We start from the raw sequence: 17751 nt of genomic DNA, 5'->3' as shown, positions 1-17751 counted from the left end.
TCGCCATTGAAACTCTGTGGCTCCACTGGGGTCAGAACAAGAAGAAATACATTCCAGTGACAGCCAGTTGTAGCAAGTGGAAAAATGAGGTGACAAAAACTTTAATCTCAAGGATTCTGAGGAAGTTTTGCTATAATCTGATTTTTAGTAAGACAATGGAGTTCCATGTGACATTGTTTGCACTGGGTCAGAATCAACCCTCATCTACCCATAATCCCCAATAGGGTGTGAGAAGAGGAGAGTGCAAGAATGGGGCAAACATGGCATTTTCCCCTTTTGCTCCCCTCACCCTGACAAGCTGTTGCTCAAGGAGTACCAGAATTACAAGGTAATATCTTGGCCTTTAATAGCCTGGATAAAATTTTTTTATTTGAATTTTTCCAGTTACTTCTCAACTTTTATATCTTTCTAGAACCCACGGCATCATAAAGCAGTGAATTTCACAGTTTTTCATACATATTGTATGAAAAAGTCCATCCTGTTGAGATTAGAGAATATCAGATACAGTAGGTGTGGGCTGGATGAAATGATAACAGTGTGGATGCTCAGCTAACTGCATAACTGTCAACACTTCACTGTCATACAAAGAAATATCAAATGGGATTCTGTGCTGGTTTATCCTGAGGCAATTCATCATAAAAAGATCCATTAATAATACGTGAGAGGTGACAAAGAACCTTTATAATCAATTATGTCGTTCAAACTCTCCAAAGGGAGAAACTTAAAAGTACTATCGAAAAGAACTATGGAAGATCATAAGAAATTGGACATGTGGCCTGAAATTGGTAAGATGAAATTCAGCAAGGAAAGGCACCCAGTTCCACACTTTAGGAAGGAAAAAAATCATATACACAAATACAAAATGTCATGTGGAACTGTGTCAAAAGGCTTACTGAAGTCAAAATCTATCATGTTTTTCATTTTCTTTCTATCAACTCAGCTTCCTCCCTGACAGTGAAAGAAGTCACACTGATCTGCACTGAGCAAATCTGTTTTGGCCGTTCTTATCACCTTAGTCTCCTCTAGTGGCTGTCAGACTGTTTGATCGGTTAATAATTCATCCTAGCGTTTTGGGGGGGATAAAAGCAAGACGCTCTATTCCTTCTCCCTGTGCAACAGAAGATAGGTGCTCCGTCTGCCCAGATCCAGTGCTCTCAGATATTGCCATCAGCTCACATCATTTCTGTGACTTTCATTAATCATCATTACGAAAGCCTCATTTTAGCTAATAAATTGTGAGGTGAAAAAACAGTCTTTAGTCAATATGCATGTTGATTTGAGGGGAAAAAGTTACCTAGCACTGAAGGCCATTAATTTTATCCAAGAGAAATATTTATACAGCTCATCATCTATAATTTTAAGGACCCGTAAATAGTTGCCTACATGAGCAAACAGTTGGCTTCCAAAATTGCCTACCATACTAATTTGTTTTGCCGATAGAAAATTCCAATTGCATGAATTTTTAGATGATTTACATATGCTTTGCTCAGTCCTATGAAAGCACTGCTAAGTATGTCTAATAAGTGAAATCCAAAAAAATACTCGGTGATTCATTTGGAATATAAGATACTGAATTCTTTCAGATGCAGGGAGTTACTAATTACTCCCTAGTCATAAATTCATCCTCATTCCAGATCTCAAATGTAAATGCGTGCAATCTTTATGGAGCAAATTTGTGAGTGGAAAAACACTCAGGTTTATGTCACTGTATCGGGCAAAATGTAATTAGAAAGAATCAGCAGTAGAAAAGAGAGAGTGATCCAGCACCTTCCTAGGACGTGGTATTTGTCAATGGCCAGAGCCCATGTGGGCACATTTTCACTGCAGGGTGGATCTCAGAGCATGACTGTGTTGACAAAGACATTATTTCTTCTTAATCATTTCATAACGCTTGAGCTTTTGGAGAGACAAAGATTACATGTGTTGAAGTAACAATGTAGTGCCTTCTGGGAGAAAAAGTCTTCTTATGAAGGTCTTCCTTACAATGCCACTCCTAAGACCCAAGGCATAGTGGGTTAGTGTGTTTGTCTAGTACAAATCCTTCGGCAGGATGTATTCAGAAATTAAAAGGTTTGAAGACATATCTCCTGCTTTCAAGTATTTAAAAAAAAAAATACATATGTCATAAATCAAAGTCAGGATCTAGTTTAGCTTTTATAACATGAACCTGACACAAGACAAAACTCAGTGCTTTTAACAAATCAGCAACAAAAGGAGCTTTGTTTTAAAAATATCTTCAATTTAAATAAGGAACACAATAGGAATAAAGTAATGGAGGGGTTTTTGTGCGCTGCCCTCAGGGCTGTTCCTAGAGGCACTGCTGGGGCAAAAGTGGCCGGCTGGAGGGAATCCCTGCATGGGCTGCGTCTTGGTCATGCTGGTCTGGCAGGCATTGAGTGTGGAGACCCTCTTTAGTGTATGGAAAATTTCATTGCCAAGTGAAGCTGATTAAGGCTGCTTTATTGCAAAATAGTTCAGACTGAGCTTAGAAATTTAGCAATCAGTTCCATCCTTTGCTGAAAGTAATCCCTAGCCTGGTACCCCCAGAAGATGTGTAGGATCTTATCCTGTCATGGCAATAACACAGATACAGGCAAACTTGATATAAGAACCAGGGTAGGCACAGATTTATTTACGCCTTCTGTTTATGTGGTCAAACTTAGTGCTAGGACTCTAAATTTCATTTCAGGTACTTAAATAAAATAATCCGATTCTTTGTTTTACAACTATATAATTAATACAGTAGACAAGTGGATATACATAAAAATAGGAATCAAAAAAAAACCAATTTATAACCCTCAGTCTTCTGCTCCTCTCGTTTTCCTGGATGCAAGATACTACACATTGTGTCATAAGTAAACCTGACTGCGATATAAATGTGATTATCCATTTTAATCCTGTATTTAAAATGGAAATAAGACAAAGCTGTCTTGTCACGTTAAGTCTGAATCTAGACATACAGTCTTACTCAGACCTATATCCAAAATACATGAGAAAAAGAGTGTGGCTACTCTTGACGTTAGCATATAGATCAAACTTCTTTACAGAGCTGAGACATCAAGAAAATCTAATAGGGTTTTCTTATTATAATTTAGGGCCAGGAAATAAGTAGGGAATAGTATTCAGTGACCTCCCATTTGGGCTGTAGAACTTGCTTACACATTCATTTTATCCAGAGAAGCTTGTCTGGTCTTTTTTAATGCACTCCGTTTTCATTATGTCAGCTCCGGTATCTGCAGCTGACTCAAGGGAAAAGATTGACATTTGCTTTTTTAACTTTATTCACAAGTGTTTCCTGCCAGACAAAAGTAAGTTGTGTGAACTGTTAACTTAGTTTGCATATCAGTTACCTTATTATCACCAAACGTTTCTGTTGAGAGAATTTTGGTTGCAATATTTTTTTACACGTTTTCAGTAATTTCAGCTGTGTTAATTACCATGACTGGGTATAGGCTTCTACAAATTCATGTTTATGATCACACATAAACAAGTATCAGCCTACATAATTTGGCACATAACTCTCTGTGCTACCACAGAAAACAGTTGTAAGATTCTTTTTTTGGCTGAACTTGAGCATATACTGAATTTCTTGTTATTTCATTTACTCTACCATATAGTATATTTTGACTTGTTATAGGTCTTCAATAGGTAACAGTTACCAGCACATAGCAGTGGAGCATTCAGGACTATAAATACTTGAAAACTGGTGAATCATCTTCCCTTTCTTATGAGTCATAAGCATCTTAGTCGGTTTTGCAAGTTAACGAGTTTTGAATTTGTATAATCATAACTAAAAATGAAGTTGTCTGTTTATAACCTCAAAATCAACATTTTTTTCGCCAGGGAAACTTGTTATAGGAGACGTGTTAGACCTTTCTTTTCAAGTATTTGTTGAAACTTTAGAGTTTATCTGAGCTTTTTTTTTCCATCAAGAAAAGGGGAACAAACAGTTCAGCAGAGAAATCAGAGCTACTGATGGATTGTCATAGGGGTTTTTTTTTAAGAAATCCTCAAAAATAAATCAAATTTCAGTTAGAAATAATGTAGACCTAAACAGCTTGATGCATCTGCGCACTTAAACGATTCAAAAAACCTTTTTGGCCTTGATGAAAGATGGTGCCTCCTGAGAGGCTTTTCCGCTGTGGATTGGCTCCCAGTTGAACAACCTTCATCTGCCAGTGGGCCCTGGGTTGCTTCTGCGTTGCCTTCTGACCAGCAGAGCCACAGACCCATGTCTTCCCAAACACACGTTCTGCCTTTCATGAGACCACAGCTTTGTAATCTATATCCAGGTAGGGAGCGTGGGTTTTGATTGTTTCGGTTGACTTTTCATGGGCTTCACTCTGTGTAGTGTCCCATTTGAGCAGAGAGTGGTGTGCCTCGTTTGAATCTGTGCCATAAGCAGACGTGTTTTGTTGGGTTGGAACTGGTGGTACAAGAGGTAGGTCACGCATTGGAACAAATTAGACGTGTCCTTAGCTTTGAAAGAGAAGTAGGCATTTCTCTCCCCATAACTGTGCGAGTTGATCATGTCTAATTGAGAAGCCTTCCAAGTCTGTATTTCCTAGATCTATTAGTGTTGTCAGTGTACTTAACTTCATATAAACTTTGGAAATGATTATATGATTCCCAGCGATTCTGGTACATCATAGTGTCCTTGTGAATAAGGACAAAATTCCTGCTTATTTTTTCCAGTGAACAAAGTTGGTCCATTCCATAAATCACAAGAAATATCACCAAGAATTGTAATTGTAAATTCTTTGGGGCAGAAAGTGCAGGGAGTGTCCAGAAGCTAAAGCATTCAAGTTCCTCATTGCTACTGTATTAAATAAATAGCAGTGATGAACACTTGGGAAACCTGGCATGATCTCAGGGGACAGAATGACTGCGCATGGATTTGCTTTATTTCTTCCTGAATTGCCACTGAATAAAAAAGAATTTAAATGTATTAGAAACTTATTCTTTTCTGTAAAAAGGAAGGGAGCCTCCAGATCTACTGTAACTATCTGTTCTTGGCTGCACTCAGTTAAAACTGAGAGTTCCTCACCAACCCACCTGGATTTGCCCAAGTACGTTCCAAACTGTTTATTCTCAATGCGTGTAGGCACAAGTGCGTGTACACATCTTTTCAGAGGACTTAGTCCAAACTGTCCTCCTTTACTAGGGTTATTTATTCTTTGAGCTTTACAACCAGAAACCATCTAGCACTTTTTCCCCATGTTTTTCTCTGTATGAGAGCCATCTATGAACATTTTTCCCCTCTAAGAGAAACATTGATTCCTTACCCACCAAAACCCACCAGCTTGTATTAACACCAAGATTGCTTAATCACAACCACCAATGCATAAAAAAATAAGGGAAATTCCCTGGTGTGTCAGATTACACGTACAGCATCTATTGCTGAATGTGTAATTCATATCAAATTATACGTGAGGCATCTGTTGCAGAAGCCTCCACTTTCTTATGGACCGATTAGATAACTTTTCATCCCTCATAGCCGTAAAAACTGACTCTTTGTTAAGTGTATGTGGGGCCACATGTGTTTGCAAGATGGATTCTTTAATCATAGTGGAAAATACTTGGCATCTTGTAGAGGTTTTGATGGTGCAGCAGTTGCAGGTTTGGAACATTTGGACCCTGTGAGCACAATGTGAAATTTTAATAATAACATCAGTGCGGGTCTACTTTAAACACAGCTCTGAAATAAATTGTGTTATGGAAGCTGTGGAAACTGTCAAAATGAGTATATTTGCTCATTTAAAGAAATAAGGAACACTAAATCTCTCCCCAGAGCTGCTTTCCATGTTCTGCAGCGTCACAGTGCGTGTCTCTGGTGTGGAAATCCAGCTTGGCAGGGTGCAGGGTTGGTGTGTTCTGAAGCCTGTCCTAAAATCTGCTGGTGGACCTGATGCTGTGGGAGAAGCACTTGCTGCACAAGGCGTTTATTCCCTGAGTGACTTTGCACTTTCCTTTAATGGGTTTCTTCTAAATGCTCTCTATGGAACAGTGTGCATCATCTCACAGAATTAAGGCTATTGCTCCAGATTTCATTTTAGTTGCTCATTTTATATTTTGCTTGAGGGAGGTGTGAAAGGGGGATTTCAGTCTCCAGTAAATAATGACGTGGCAAACAGCTGTGTGATTCTGACTTTTAACTTATTTGAAGTGGTACATTTTGGGCTTCATAAAATTTTTTTATCCTTCTCAGAAGAAAGCCAACTGTAATAGTTATCAATGGGAATAGTACATTAGATTTCACGACCTAACGTATATATTAGACTACTTTAATGAGTCATACTAACAAAGTTTCATGTTACAACTTTTCAAGAAACTCTTCATTGTGTTCTTTAGCAGATAAGCATTCAGATTTTGTGAAACTGCTTTTACCGAAGTTGTTTTATGTTCATGTGTTGAATATAAATTTGAAATGTGCATGAGTGCACAAGTATCAGTGTTATCATACCGTGTCTGAGCAAAGTTTTCTGACAGGTGGATTTATTTTATCTGGCTATTCTAGATACATAAACTGTCCAAAATCATAACTAAATGTTGTTGCTGTGTTTGGACAAAAAAGAAATTAAAAATAAATTTTAGATTCATTTAAAAAAATTAATCTTTGCTAAAAAACTTTTAATCTTAAATTTTAAACCTTTTAATCTTAAATTCAGAGAGATGTTGAACTTAAGAAACAGCCATTCAATTAATGTACAACTATTTTTTTTATCCCGCACCCACCCCCAATCCCTGGAAGTGTTCCAGGCCAGGCTGGATGGGGCTTTGAGCAGCCTGGTCTAGTGGGAGGTGTCCCTGCCCAGGGCAGGGGGGTTGGAACTAGGTGATCTTTAAGGTCCCTTCCAACTCTAACCATTCTGTAATTCTGTGCTGATTTATGCCCTGAAAAAAAATAAATCAAACTTCATATAGGTATCATCATATTAATTATTTTTATATAGCTAACATGCAGCATTTATTTTATTATTAAATTGTTGCACAAGAAGTTAAATGTAGTAGTAACTTTGAAATCTACCACGTCGATAATACTAAACTTGAATTTACCAATCGCATGGTTTTGATATATCTATGGTCATATTTGCTCTGTAGTAGGAAATCCAGGCATAAAACTAATACCAAATACAGCTTTGATTGTTTTCCTAGGGTTTTTTTCAGTGGTTTCAAATAAGGATGCTGATGCTGTGCTGGCTTATTTTTTCAAAGAGGTTAAATTGTGTAAACACAATTGTGAACACAATTATGAACATATTATAGCTGATACCTAGTATAGAATCAACTCTCATGGTTTTATTTTTGATGTTCATATTTACCACGAGAACACATAACATGGTCTGAATCCTTCAGTGCTTTATCAAGGAAGTCAAATGCCATTTTTTGTTTTCCAGGGCTTAGTTATTGAACGGCTTGGACGCAGGCCTCTTCTCATCGGAGGTTTTGGGCTGATGGTTGTCTTCTTCGGAGTACTTACTGTCTCTCTGACTTTACAGGTAACACTATGGTCACTACCTATTTTTACTCTCTCTTTTGCCTATTTTAAGCACCAAGTTCTCGATACCTGTTTGCCTCAGCATTCCTACAGAAGCCAATCCTTTTAATCAGCTTGACATAAAGATTCAAATGTCTGTCTTTTGCTTATTTAGGAATCTGTTAGTTTCAAAGTGCTATGGTTAGCCATAGCAGCTTTTGCATTAAAAAACCATACGGGTTTTGTCATGTTCAGGCTCCTTAACTCAAAGATTCATGCATATCGTGAACTATTATGAAGACAATTTTACCTATAGTTACCCATATTCTGTGTTTTTGTTTATAATGCAGTCATTTTGAGATTTCTTTCATACTTTATGTCATCCTTATTCTTAGGTTTGGGTGTTTTTTTCCAGTAGTGAAAAGATTTCCATTTTTGATGTTTCTTTCAAGTTACATTTCTGATATTTTTATTGAAAATATAAAGACTTAGCCTTTGCAGACCATCTACACTTAATTTCTCAGATATTACTAGCAGTCAGTTCCCCAGCTATTTCAAATGGTCAAAGGCGGATTATTAAACCATTCTAAATACTGACCCTGAGTCATTTCTCCTTGTTTAGCTTCCATTTTCATAATGATGCTATTTCTTTCTGTTCCTGAGTGGTTTTGAGAAGTAAAGCTGACAGTCTGCAATGGCATGGGTTTGGGTGGTCTTTCATTAAGCTGTTTTTCTGCTGTCATTGACTTCTGTGTCTTGCCATTAGTCTGACTTTCAAATCTTGTTTCTTGGTTGGAGAGAGTAAGTCAGTTTGACTAGCAGCACGCCACCCTGTATGCCAATAAGTTCTGTTTGACTTACCTGTATGTACAGCACAATAAAGCTTTCCTTTGCATACCCATCATGACAACTGTGAGACAGCTCTCCAGAAGAGACGTGTTACTGCCGGTTTTGTGTGCTGAGTGAAAAATTCTCTTCCCAGTTTTGTAAAACCTAATTTGATGCGTGAGGACCTTCAGCTATTGTAAATCTCTGAAGTTTGAGTACCTTTCAGCTTTACATCCTTTCATAAGTGTCTCAATGTGTTAAGTGTTAGAGATGAGGTAATGCTTTGCACAAAGGACCAGAGTACAAATAGGCTTGATCTCAGGGAAGTTTGTATCTACTCCATATTTGCACCTTCTCTGTCTCAGCACCCTTAGACACCTTGGATCTGCATTCAGATGAGAACTCCACAATGTGTAATTTTGATAGATCTGCAAGTCTCTTGGCTAATGTTAATTCCTAGGAGCCGTGTTTTACGTGTAACTAAAGGAATAACCCAGACTGAAAGAGAAAAAGCATTGCAAAATGGGGCTCTGTCTTTAACACTGAAATAAATAATTACCTATTTTTGCAAGTATATTTTTACAGTGCACAAAACAGGTGATGTTTTGTGATACTGCAGTTATATGTATCTTTGCAAAAACAGTAAAATTCTAATAAAAATGGCATTCACACTTTGCTGATGGAAAGAACCCCACTGATGAAGAGAGAAAAGAATGGGAATTGGTCCTTTCCAATGGGTTTTTCACATCTGTTAGTATTATTATCAAGCATTCGCATACATGGTTAAGAAACAGTGTCCTGAAAACTCAGTAGAAATTGCTCATTGTATTTCAAGTTCCTGTATTTTAGTGGTCTGAATAAAGAAAAATCCACTTAGAAGTAGAAAAAAGATTGCCTTGTGAGGAAAATGGGTGATTCCGTTTACAGTTCCCTTAAAGAGCCATTTATAGTTTGTTCTGTTTTCCCCTGTACCTGTTGTTTGCATACATGGCCCTCCTTGTCTGCAAAATCGGATTACAGCCTAATCCCTGGACTGTGTCTTTCCTGTGCTTTGCTAAGGTTCAGATACAGCTATCCTACCAAAAGGCAGCCTGTCGTGTCTAGACTTCAGCCCAGGCTTTAACTGGTGAACTTTGACGCTCTGTGAGCCATCATAGTTGCTCTTTTTAAATATCACTGAAACACCTGAGGAGGATGGAGGCACTGAATCTGTTCAATGGAAAGAAAAACTCTTTTCCAGGTTGTTTTGAACTTTAGCACAAGAAGTTGTAAACTTTCAGAGTTGTGACTTCTGTGGTGCAAGAGTTTGCCTGGTGTTTCTCTACGGGGATTCCACAGAGACAAAGATCTCTAATACGAATCATGCAATAAAGTTCTAGAGAAATACTGTGATTTTCTAAAGTAATGATAGACTAAATTCTGGAATAGAATCATGGAAAACACTATCATTATCTGTGATTTTTTTTTTTTTTTAATATTGGTGATACATACAATATACTGAACATGAATGTCTTTTATCTACCCAGAAAACCGTGCATTGGCTTCCTTACCTCAGTATATTTTGCATCCTTGCAATCATTGCATCATTCTGCATTGGACCAGGTATGTCTATATTTTTTTCACATTTCTTTGTACATCAAAAACACAGGTATTTTTGCACTGGCACTACGTTAACAAATTGCTTGTAGGAAAACTTCACCTTACCCTTATCTGAAGACCGCAAGGGGCCTAAGACAATAAAAGGTGATAGCAACACAAAGTGACAGCAACATTCTTTATAAAAACCCATCTACACATGTATTCGCACTTAGCTGTCAGCATAATTGAGAACTAGCGCCTAAATTGCAATCAGTACCAAATTAAAATGTTGGCTATTACTGAAGGATCGCTATGATTTTGTAAATCTGTAAGAAAACTCTCAGACTGGAAGCTGAGTGTTTTATTTATTGATGCTTGTGTTAGCAGTTCAATGCTGGGCAAATGTGACACTGGAGGAAGGGGACAGCTGCACGTGGTTTCTTCCTTCTCTTTCTTTCCAAAGACACACAAGTGTTCTGCAACAGGATTTACACACAGTCTCTTTAGGAAGATGATGGAAAAGGTGGCTGTCCCGATGGTGGAGCTGCTTCTAGTCTGGCAGTTCTCTACTGATTGCATGCGTTTCAAATCCAATGTGTTTGTAGGTTGTAATGAGTTTATCAGACCTATTATCCCAGCCCAGTTTTGATTATGTGGAGATGAATACAAATTTATTCATAAACCAGTACCTGCAGGTTGTAATTTTTGTATTTGTTTAAGATACTAAAGAGTAATAAAGCCAGACCTTTCTCAAAAGTGTAGACTGAAAGGGCCAGAGCAACAGTCAAGTCTCAGCAAGGGCAGTTCTGACTGGATAGAAGAGAAGATGATTTACACAGAGAGCAGTTAAGCACACGTTGCTCAAAGAGGCCGAGAAATGGCCATCCTTGAAGCTATTTAAAACTCAGCTGGACAATCATGAGCAACTGGCCCTGCTTTGACCAGAGGCTGAACTCCAGAAGTGCCTTCCAACCTGGTTTATCCTGTGATTCTAATGGCATCATATCTTTGGAAAACACATTTTAGTTGATATTCATAATATGCAAATACTTGCCTGAGTGTACTATTTCTCTAAACAGTGTTGCTGTAGCCTTCAGATACTTGATCAGAATAGTATCCTGCAGTTATCAAATAATGAAATGTTAACCAAAATTATTTGCAGATAGATGAAGAGGAATTTAATCCAAATTCAATTCATACACAGAATGAGATGTCAAAACAGTGCTTAAATTTTCAAAGATTCTCTTGCAAACCGTTCTCCACAAAAAGGCAAAAAATTAGCTGCTTTTTAGGAGTTTTTTCACAGGTGTTCTGCTGTAAACCTGAAAGCAAGACTTCTGTTCCCTTGAGTTCTTGATTTTTTTTTTCATGCACCGTTTATTGCCTCTTTTTCTTTATAAAGAGTTTGACATTAAACATTAATCAACTGTTTATACATCTTCACCACTGAAGTGATCTAATTAATTGATTGTGGTTTATTTGGGGAAAGAAAGAGTTGCTGATGTCTCATGTGACTCTAATGAAACATTGCTGTAATTCTGTGGATCCTCTTTTGGAAAAGTTGAGGAAAAATTATACTGCTTTAGAGGAAAATGGGGAGATCAAAATATTCCTTTTCCCCTTGCTTCTGGAAAACCAGTTTGTCACTAATCTCTGGGCTTATTCCTTTGCATATGGTAGCTGACTGGAAGAAGGAAGGAGTCAAACAGGCTTGACTAGGGTCATTAATGCACCTAATGTTGGACTGTAGGTGATCTGTGGAACTGTTCTTCCTCACCTCCAGCTCTTCTTGCAAGGCAGATAGTGCAAACCATCTTGCAATCCATTTGTCCTTCTGTAAAGACAAATCTCAGGTTCACCTAAGTCCCTAGTATTGCAGACATATATTTCTTAGATTGAGTTATTTTTTTTAAAAAAGAAGAATTTGATGGAATGGAACTGCTCTTGCATTTTGAATACCTAAGGAAAGTCAAATGTTGACTTGAAACTTCTTGAAAACTTCCCTTCCAGTGTTTTAAGTAGCTCAGACAATTTAAGTAAGCGCACCTGCTTGCAACATCTGCCTTTGTTTTTCAAAAAAACTCTATTGAAACAGAGTTTAATTTTTTTCCATATTACAGATGCGCTCCACTGATTTTTAGAACTTGCAGATTAATTTGTTCTTACAATGTATTTTCAGCATATAAAGATTAACCTTCTACATTTCTCCTTCACCTGACCGTTCTTTGGAATGGATTCTGGTTTTCTTCACTTAGCTTCTTTCCTTTTACTAATTGCTATTTGGGATTTTCTGTTGTACTTTGCATGCTCTTTGGAGCAGTGTCTGCAGGACAGCTTTTGTTTGATATTACTTACTTGCTTTCTACAGGAATTCTTTAAATCTTTTTGTGTTTTTGATTGTGCTCATTGCTTTTAAAACCAAACAACATTAATACTGTACCAGTAGCTATCTAATTGGCGCCTCTGCCTTTCCTGTGCATGTTCAAATTTTTGTAATACCTGACAATAGTGAGAATATCCCAGTAGCATTGAACATTGCTTTGCTTTTTATGAAAATTTTGTTAATTGACACTTCAGCTGTTGCGAAGAAGTTGAGAAGAATCATATTCTTGTTCCTCTGTTCGCTGACTTCAATGGGGTTGGATTTATCTTCAGTGAAACTTTTCTGTTCTGTTTAGTGGGGCCTAGGAGATCTAAACTACTTGGCTACCTCTTAGCTGGGAGCAGTTCTCTTTCAGAATACGGAAGCAACTTCCATTATTAGCCACATTTAAGCTTTTTGCTTATAGACAGTGGAGCAAGGATGCCAAAGTTTTTGAGTCCTTAATTACTACACAAAGAACAAAATTGAATAGTTTTTACTTCTGCTTTTTTACTTCGTAACTTTGTAGTCCAGTAGGAAATCTGTACTTCTGGATCTTCCTAGATAGGGCAAGGGCTACTCACTAGCTATTACGGGCTGATTTAAAATTGGCTTTGTTTTGTTCAAAACTATACTGTGATAGTAAGATACCCTATATGTGGCAGATACAGCATATAAATATATCTGTATCATACATATACTAAGGAACTAAGCATTTTCTCAGGGGGGCGTGCAATGAGAGTGGAGTGTTATGGTACACAAAAATATAATTTCTTTAAATGGGAAAGTCACTGCTGAAAATTAACCTTATCTTTCATTTCCTACTAATGTTAGAGTTTTAGCAAGAGGAAGTAAGTAGGAAAGAACACATTTTTTTAACACATCTCCAATGCAGTGGTTGTTAGAGAGTATCTAAAGAAAAGTACGAGCAGGGCAAGCAGGCGAGACGCTTTTCCAGAACCTGCACACAGTTTTTTCAGCTTAGGGTCTTCCTGAGACATAGTTTCCAAGATTTTCTTAGTTTTCCATTAATATGTTCATTCTCTGTCTGAAACTGCAAAATTTTTGCATCCTTTAGCAAAGAAGTCTACATGTCTACCACCTCTCATGTGCATGAAGACATCCTTTGTTTTGCTTTGCGTGTTGCCCTTTAGGTCTTGCATTGGAGGAAGCGGAACAGCTGGTCCCCTTTTTCCCTCTTCAAGTTTCTGGTGATCTTGTAGACTTACCTTATCACCCTCATACTTTTCCAGAATGAATGGCTATTTCTTACTGCTTTCTTCTCAGTGATATTTTATGACATCCCTTTAGCAGGAAAATTTCACACTTCACTATCTAGTATTCTTTTGCAGCAGTCTGGTAGTTTAACAAGACAAGGATGAAGTTTAGGAATAACTTTCCTGCCTTTCTGATCAGTTAAAAGGGTCTTTCCCCAAGAAAATTAGTTGCGTACTCTTTATTACTGAGTTGAAGATTTTTAATGTTTTTAAGTACTATTGTCATGGTATTACTAACCCATAGTATCTTATTTAATTCCTTCCGTAGTTATTTAGAGCATTTCGGCATTCTTCAGAGTAAATACTTCATGGTTTGTAATGATTCTGCAGATACAGAATTTCATCTAGGATGAATTCAGTTTTTTACATTCATCGAGCTATCGGTGCTTGGAAGAATTATCCCCTCTAAAAATAGTAAATAACATGAGGAATTGAACTTATGAAAATACTGCTTTAAAATTGCCTTTAAAAATACAATATTTTCTTTCTTGTTAGAACATCTGATACTTTCTTGATAGCTTAGAAGTTGTGTGGTCTCCCACTTTCTGATAGCATATGGATGAGTCCCATCTGCTCCTTTGCAGCTAGGATCAGCTGTTACTATAAACTGTGGAGTTTTTTGATTTGTTTCATTTTTCTGAACTCGGCTTCTCAGCTTGCAGATGTTTTTCAGGCATATTGTAAGGGACCGAAACATTAATGCTAACAACAGGTACATTCAGACGTGTGTGTGATTTGGCACTTCATCATTTTTATCAAAACACAAGCAGCAGGAAGCTTTTGTGCATTTACTAAAAATTAAAGGGACCCTTATGTTCAAGGTAGCCAATCTATGATCTGAAAGAAAAAAAACCTTCAAAAATTGCTTATTGTTTTATAGATTAAGGAGCTGTGCTGTTCCAGACAGTTGCTTCATTGTGCCTGTTTGGTCAATTATACATGAGTTGAAGGTATTTGGTTGCAGAGGAACATACTGTTTTTCAATATAACTTTTGATTACGGGACCATATTAGTAAATAATTTTACAGTTTTCACTTCAAGAAGAAGGCAGAAGCTTCATGGAAATGTTTTTCTTGGTCTCATGTTTGACCTGAAATGAATACATGTTACGTTTCAATTGAAGAATTGTCATCCAGCAAAGAGTAAATAGAAAGAACTGAGGGCATTAATTCTGGCTCCTAAGGAAACAACAAGCACAAAAAAAAAATGCCAAAGAAAAATAGTAAGAGAACATTTTCAGTATCTCCACAAAGCATTTCTGCTTTTTGGGTTGGGCATCATGAGCAAATACATTGATTTAGAATGCCTTTACTGTGAGTGGGTAAATAACGTGCAGCTCCTTGGAAATTTGGGTAGTGATAGATGGGCTTAGGTACATGTCAAATGTCTTCCTTCTTTAACCTTGTCTTAGTATTTAAGCAAGAAGGAAAAGCTAAAAGCAGTTATCCCTACTTTCTCAATTAAACCCGTGTGGCTGCCTCTTCATGACCACTGGAGCATACTGAAGTGTGCTTGCACGATCTGTGTGTCTTTCAGGAAAACCACACTAAAATCTGACTTAAACACAACAAGTGTAGGTTCTGCCTATTTTTATCTATTTACTTGAATTCCCAGTTCATTCATTGTGCCTTTGCAACAGTTGCTGTGCAAACAAGTGGTTTTTGATTTTGCTGGCTTAATTGAAAAAATATCTATACACATGTGTGCGTTGGGTGACTGGAAATAGTTTTATAAAGTTGCTGGAGATTGACTCCTTTTACCTACCAGCCAAATAGCTAAAAAACAAAACAAAACACAACAGCAGCAACAAAACCAACTTACCCAGAATGTGTCCAGTCCAGGGACAGTTTCCTTATTTGCTTTCAGGTATGTGACCCCACCTGCCAGGCAGGCAGTCATGTATTCTGGGGATGAGGGTCTTTCAGTCTTTGTTTGTGATGCTGTTCCAGTTTGTATAAAACGATTAAACATTCATTCCCTGAAGTAGAGAATGGTTGTTCTGCGATGTGTTAAGAGATTCAACCCAGATGGTGAAACATGTGGGGGAAAAAAACCCTGATTAATTGGGGATTACAGCAATGTTGGCATGGACTTCCAGATAACCTTCCCAATGGAAATAAGCATGATAAAGATACAGTGAGACCCTGAGAACTTGGGAAACTTGGCATAAAGCATTTCCATGCACTGTCTTTGTATGAAGAGATTTATTAATAGTTTTTCCTTAGAAGAAAATTCTGTTCAAGTGTAACATCCTTCTATCCAGTCTTGATAAACGGAGGAGGCAATGTTGCAGAGATGGGAAAGGAAACCATGATGGGGGAGGTTAGGTATGATGCTTGTCTTTAACTAAATGAAAGGGTGGGAGGTGGTGGACAGTTTCAGTAATATATCTCGCTTTGAAGTAATCCTTCCTTTATCAGCTTCTTTCAGAAATGGAAAAAGTGTTGTGTCTTGAATCAAACCTTTGCATATTTGGCGGCTCTGGAAATACAGTGAACTGGAGCGCTGGACTTATTTTACCATTGGGAGCAAGCAGAAATAACCCAAGACCCGATTGTTGCAGCAAGACCTGTAAAAGGTGGTTGTGTAGCACAAGTGTGTTGCCCTTCCTTCGACTGCTGTACCTCGGAGGTTGGTCACACATGTGCCCAGGCAGGCATGCGGTAACATTCCCCTCTTCCAGGGAATGTTCCCCAGGAATTTCTTGGAGTCCTCTGGAACAAAAAAATACTGGTTTTATTACAACAAGCAGTAATACTAGGGGAAGTTCCAGAAATCTGAGGACTTGCTTTTATATCCATTGCTTGATTATCATAAATCAAGCCATCTTTGTGCAGGAACTTTGTGATATTTTGGTAGTGCTTCCAAGTCTGAGGTTAATGATTTGTTGGAAATTTCACTTCATCTTCCCCAATTTACCTGTTTCTAGTAATAGGACATATGTAACTGCAGGCACTTGGAGAGAAAAAGAGGCTTAGAAACTCAGGAATAGGGTGAGGATTTAAGATTGTCTGAAAATGCCAGCTAGCTAAGGGAGAACGTAAGAATTATATCTGTAAGTGTCACATGGAAAACTTCTCCATAGCTCTTTGTATTTTATCTAAGTCATTTGAAAGATTGTTTTATATTAACACTCTATATGCACATTCATTTACATATTTTCTTAGAGACCTAATGCATCATATTGTCATGCATTGTCTCTCTGTATTGTAATGTGAAAAATGCTCATTGTGTTGTCATGTGTCATGTCATCATTTTTGAGATGAAGGCTTAGAGTTGAATGTTAAAGCACAAAATTGCTCATGCAGCAGTTTGCCAGGAAGGCTGCAAGGAAGGGCTACTGTGAAGGTGAAGAAGATAGATTTTTTTGTTTGTTTGTTATTTTTTTTTCTTAATATGAAAATATACGGAATAACTTTATAGTGTCTTAACAAAAAAGACTAAGAATAGGATTTCTGTTTCTAAATACATGGGCAGAAGGCACAATAACACCGAGAAGACAGAATAAACTGAAGGTAAATGTTGTAGAAAATCACAACAAAAAACTCAACTCAAACCTAGCTAGCCATTAATAAATTTAGAATAGAAATTGGAAGAAGACTCCTAGCAGTGGCTGAGTTCTGTATCAGCTTCACAATGGAAACAGCAAAAGGGGAAGCTAAACACAGGAGTTTTATAAATTTCTAAAAGGACTGTATGAAGTACTGCCTGAAATAGCTGAGGACTGGATTTGAACCAGATGATCCAGTCTGATCCTGGGTTCCTTTATCTCCAAGTCCTATGTTCTTCCTTTATCTCTTAGTGAGATGCTTGATCCTCTGTGTAAAGTCTGTCCTTTTTTCCATTTGTCAAAAAGCCCATGTGGCTGCAAAGATGAGCGTGTTCTCAGAGAGGATTTTCTAGCTGGTCGTTACATAGAGCGTGTAGCCTGTGACTTTATTTACATCAATAGCTGCTATTTTTAAATCAGTGGCGCTACAGTGAGGAGAAAGCAGGAGTCTCTGGTTAATCCTTATACAGTGGCTTCAGGGCATCTGACTTTTCTGTCTTACACTGTGTAACGTCTTAGAAGTAGTTACCCTGGTCCTAAATCCTGTAGGTATTTCTGTGGATGAGTGGTGCTTTCCTTCAGACAAATTCCTGCGGACTCCAGTGGAGTTTGTGTAAGGTTGAAGTTAGTCTGAATAGAATCAAACATGAATCAGTGTGATTTTGCTTCAGTTCCTACT

The 17751-nt window shown here is 37.6% G+C and overlaps 1 protein-coding gene across 1 annotated transcript in view; it reads left to right on the top strand.

Moving 5' to 3' along the window:
- The window catches only part of SLC2A9 (solute carrier family 2 member 9), a 105153-nt gene that overhangs the window by 56423 nt on the left and 30979 nt on the right, over positions 1-17751 (top strand). The window contains exons 9-10 of the mRNA XM_074587596.1: positions 7398-7499; positions 9832-9907. Coding sequence (XP_074443697.1) covers positions 7398-7499; positions 9832-9907 — 178 coding nt within the window. The remainder of the gene's footprint in view (positions 1-7397; positions 7500-9831; positions 9908-17751) is intronic.

This window comes from Larus michahellis, chromosome 5, assembly GCF_964199755.1.
Source record: "Larus michahellis chromosome 5, bLarMic1.1, whole genome shotgun sequence".
NCBI lineage: Eukaryota > Metazoa > Chordata > Aves > Charadriiformes > Laridae > Larus > Larus michahellis.
The sequence above is the reverse complement of the archived record's forward strand: the minus strand, read 5'-3'. Positions and strand labels throughout refer to the sequence as shown.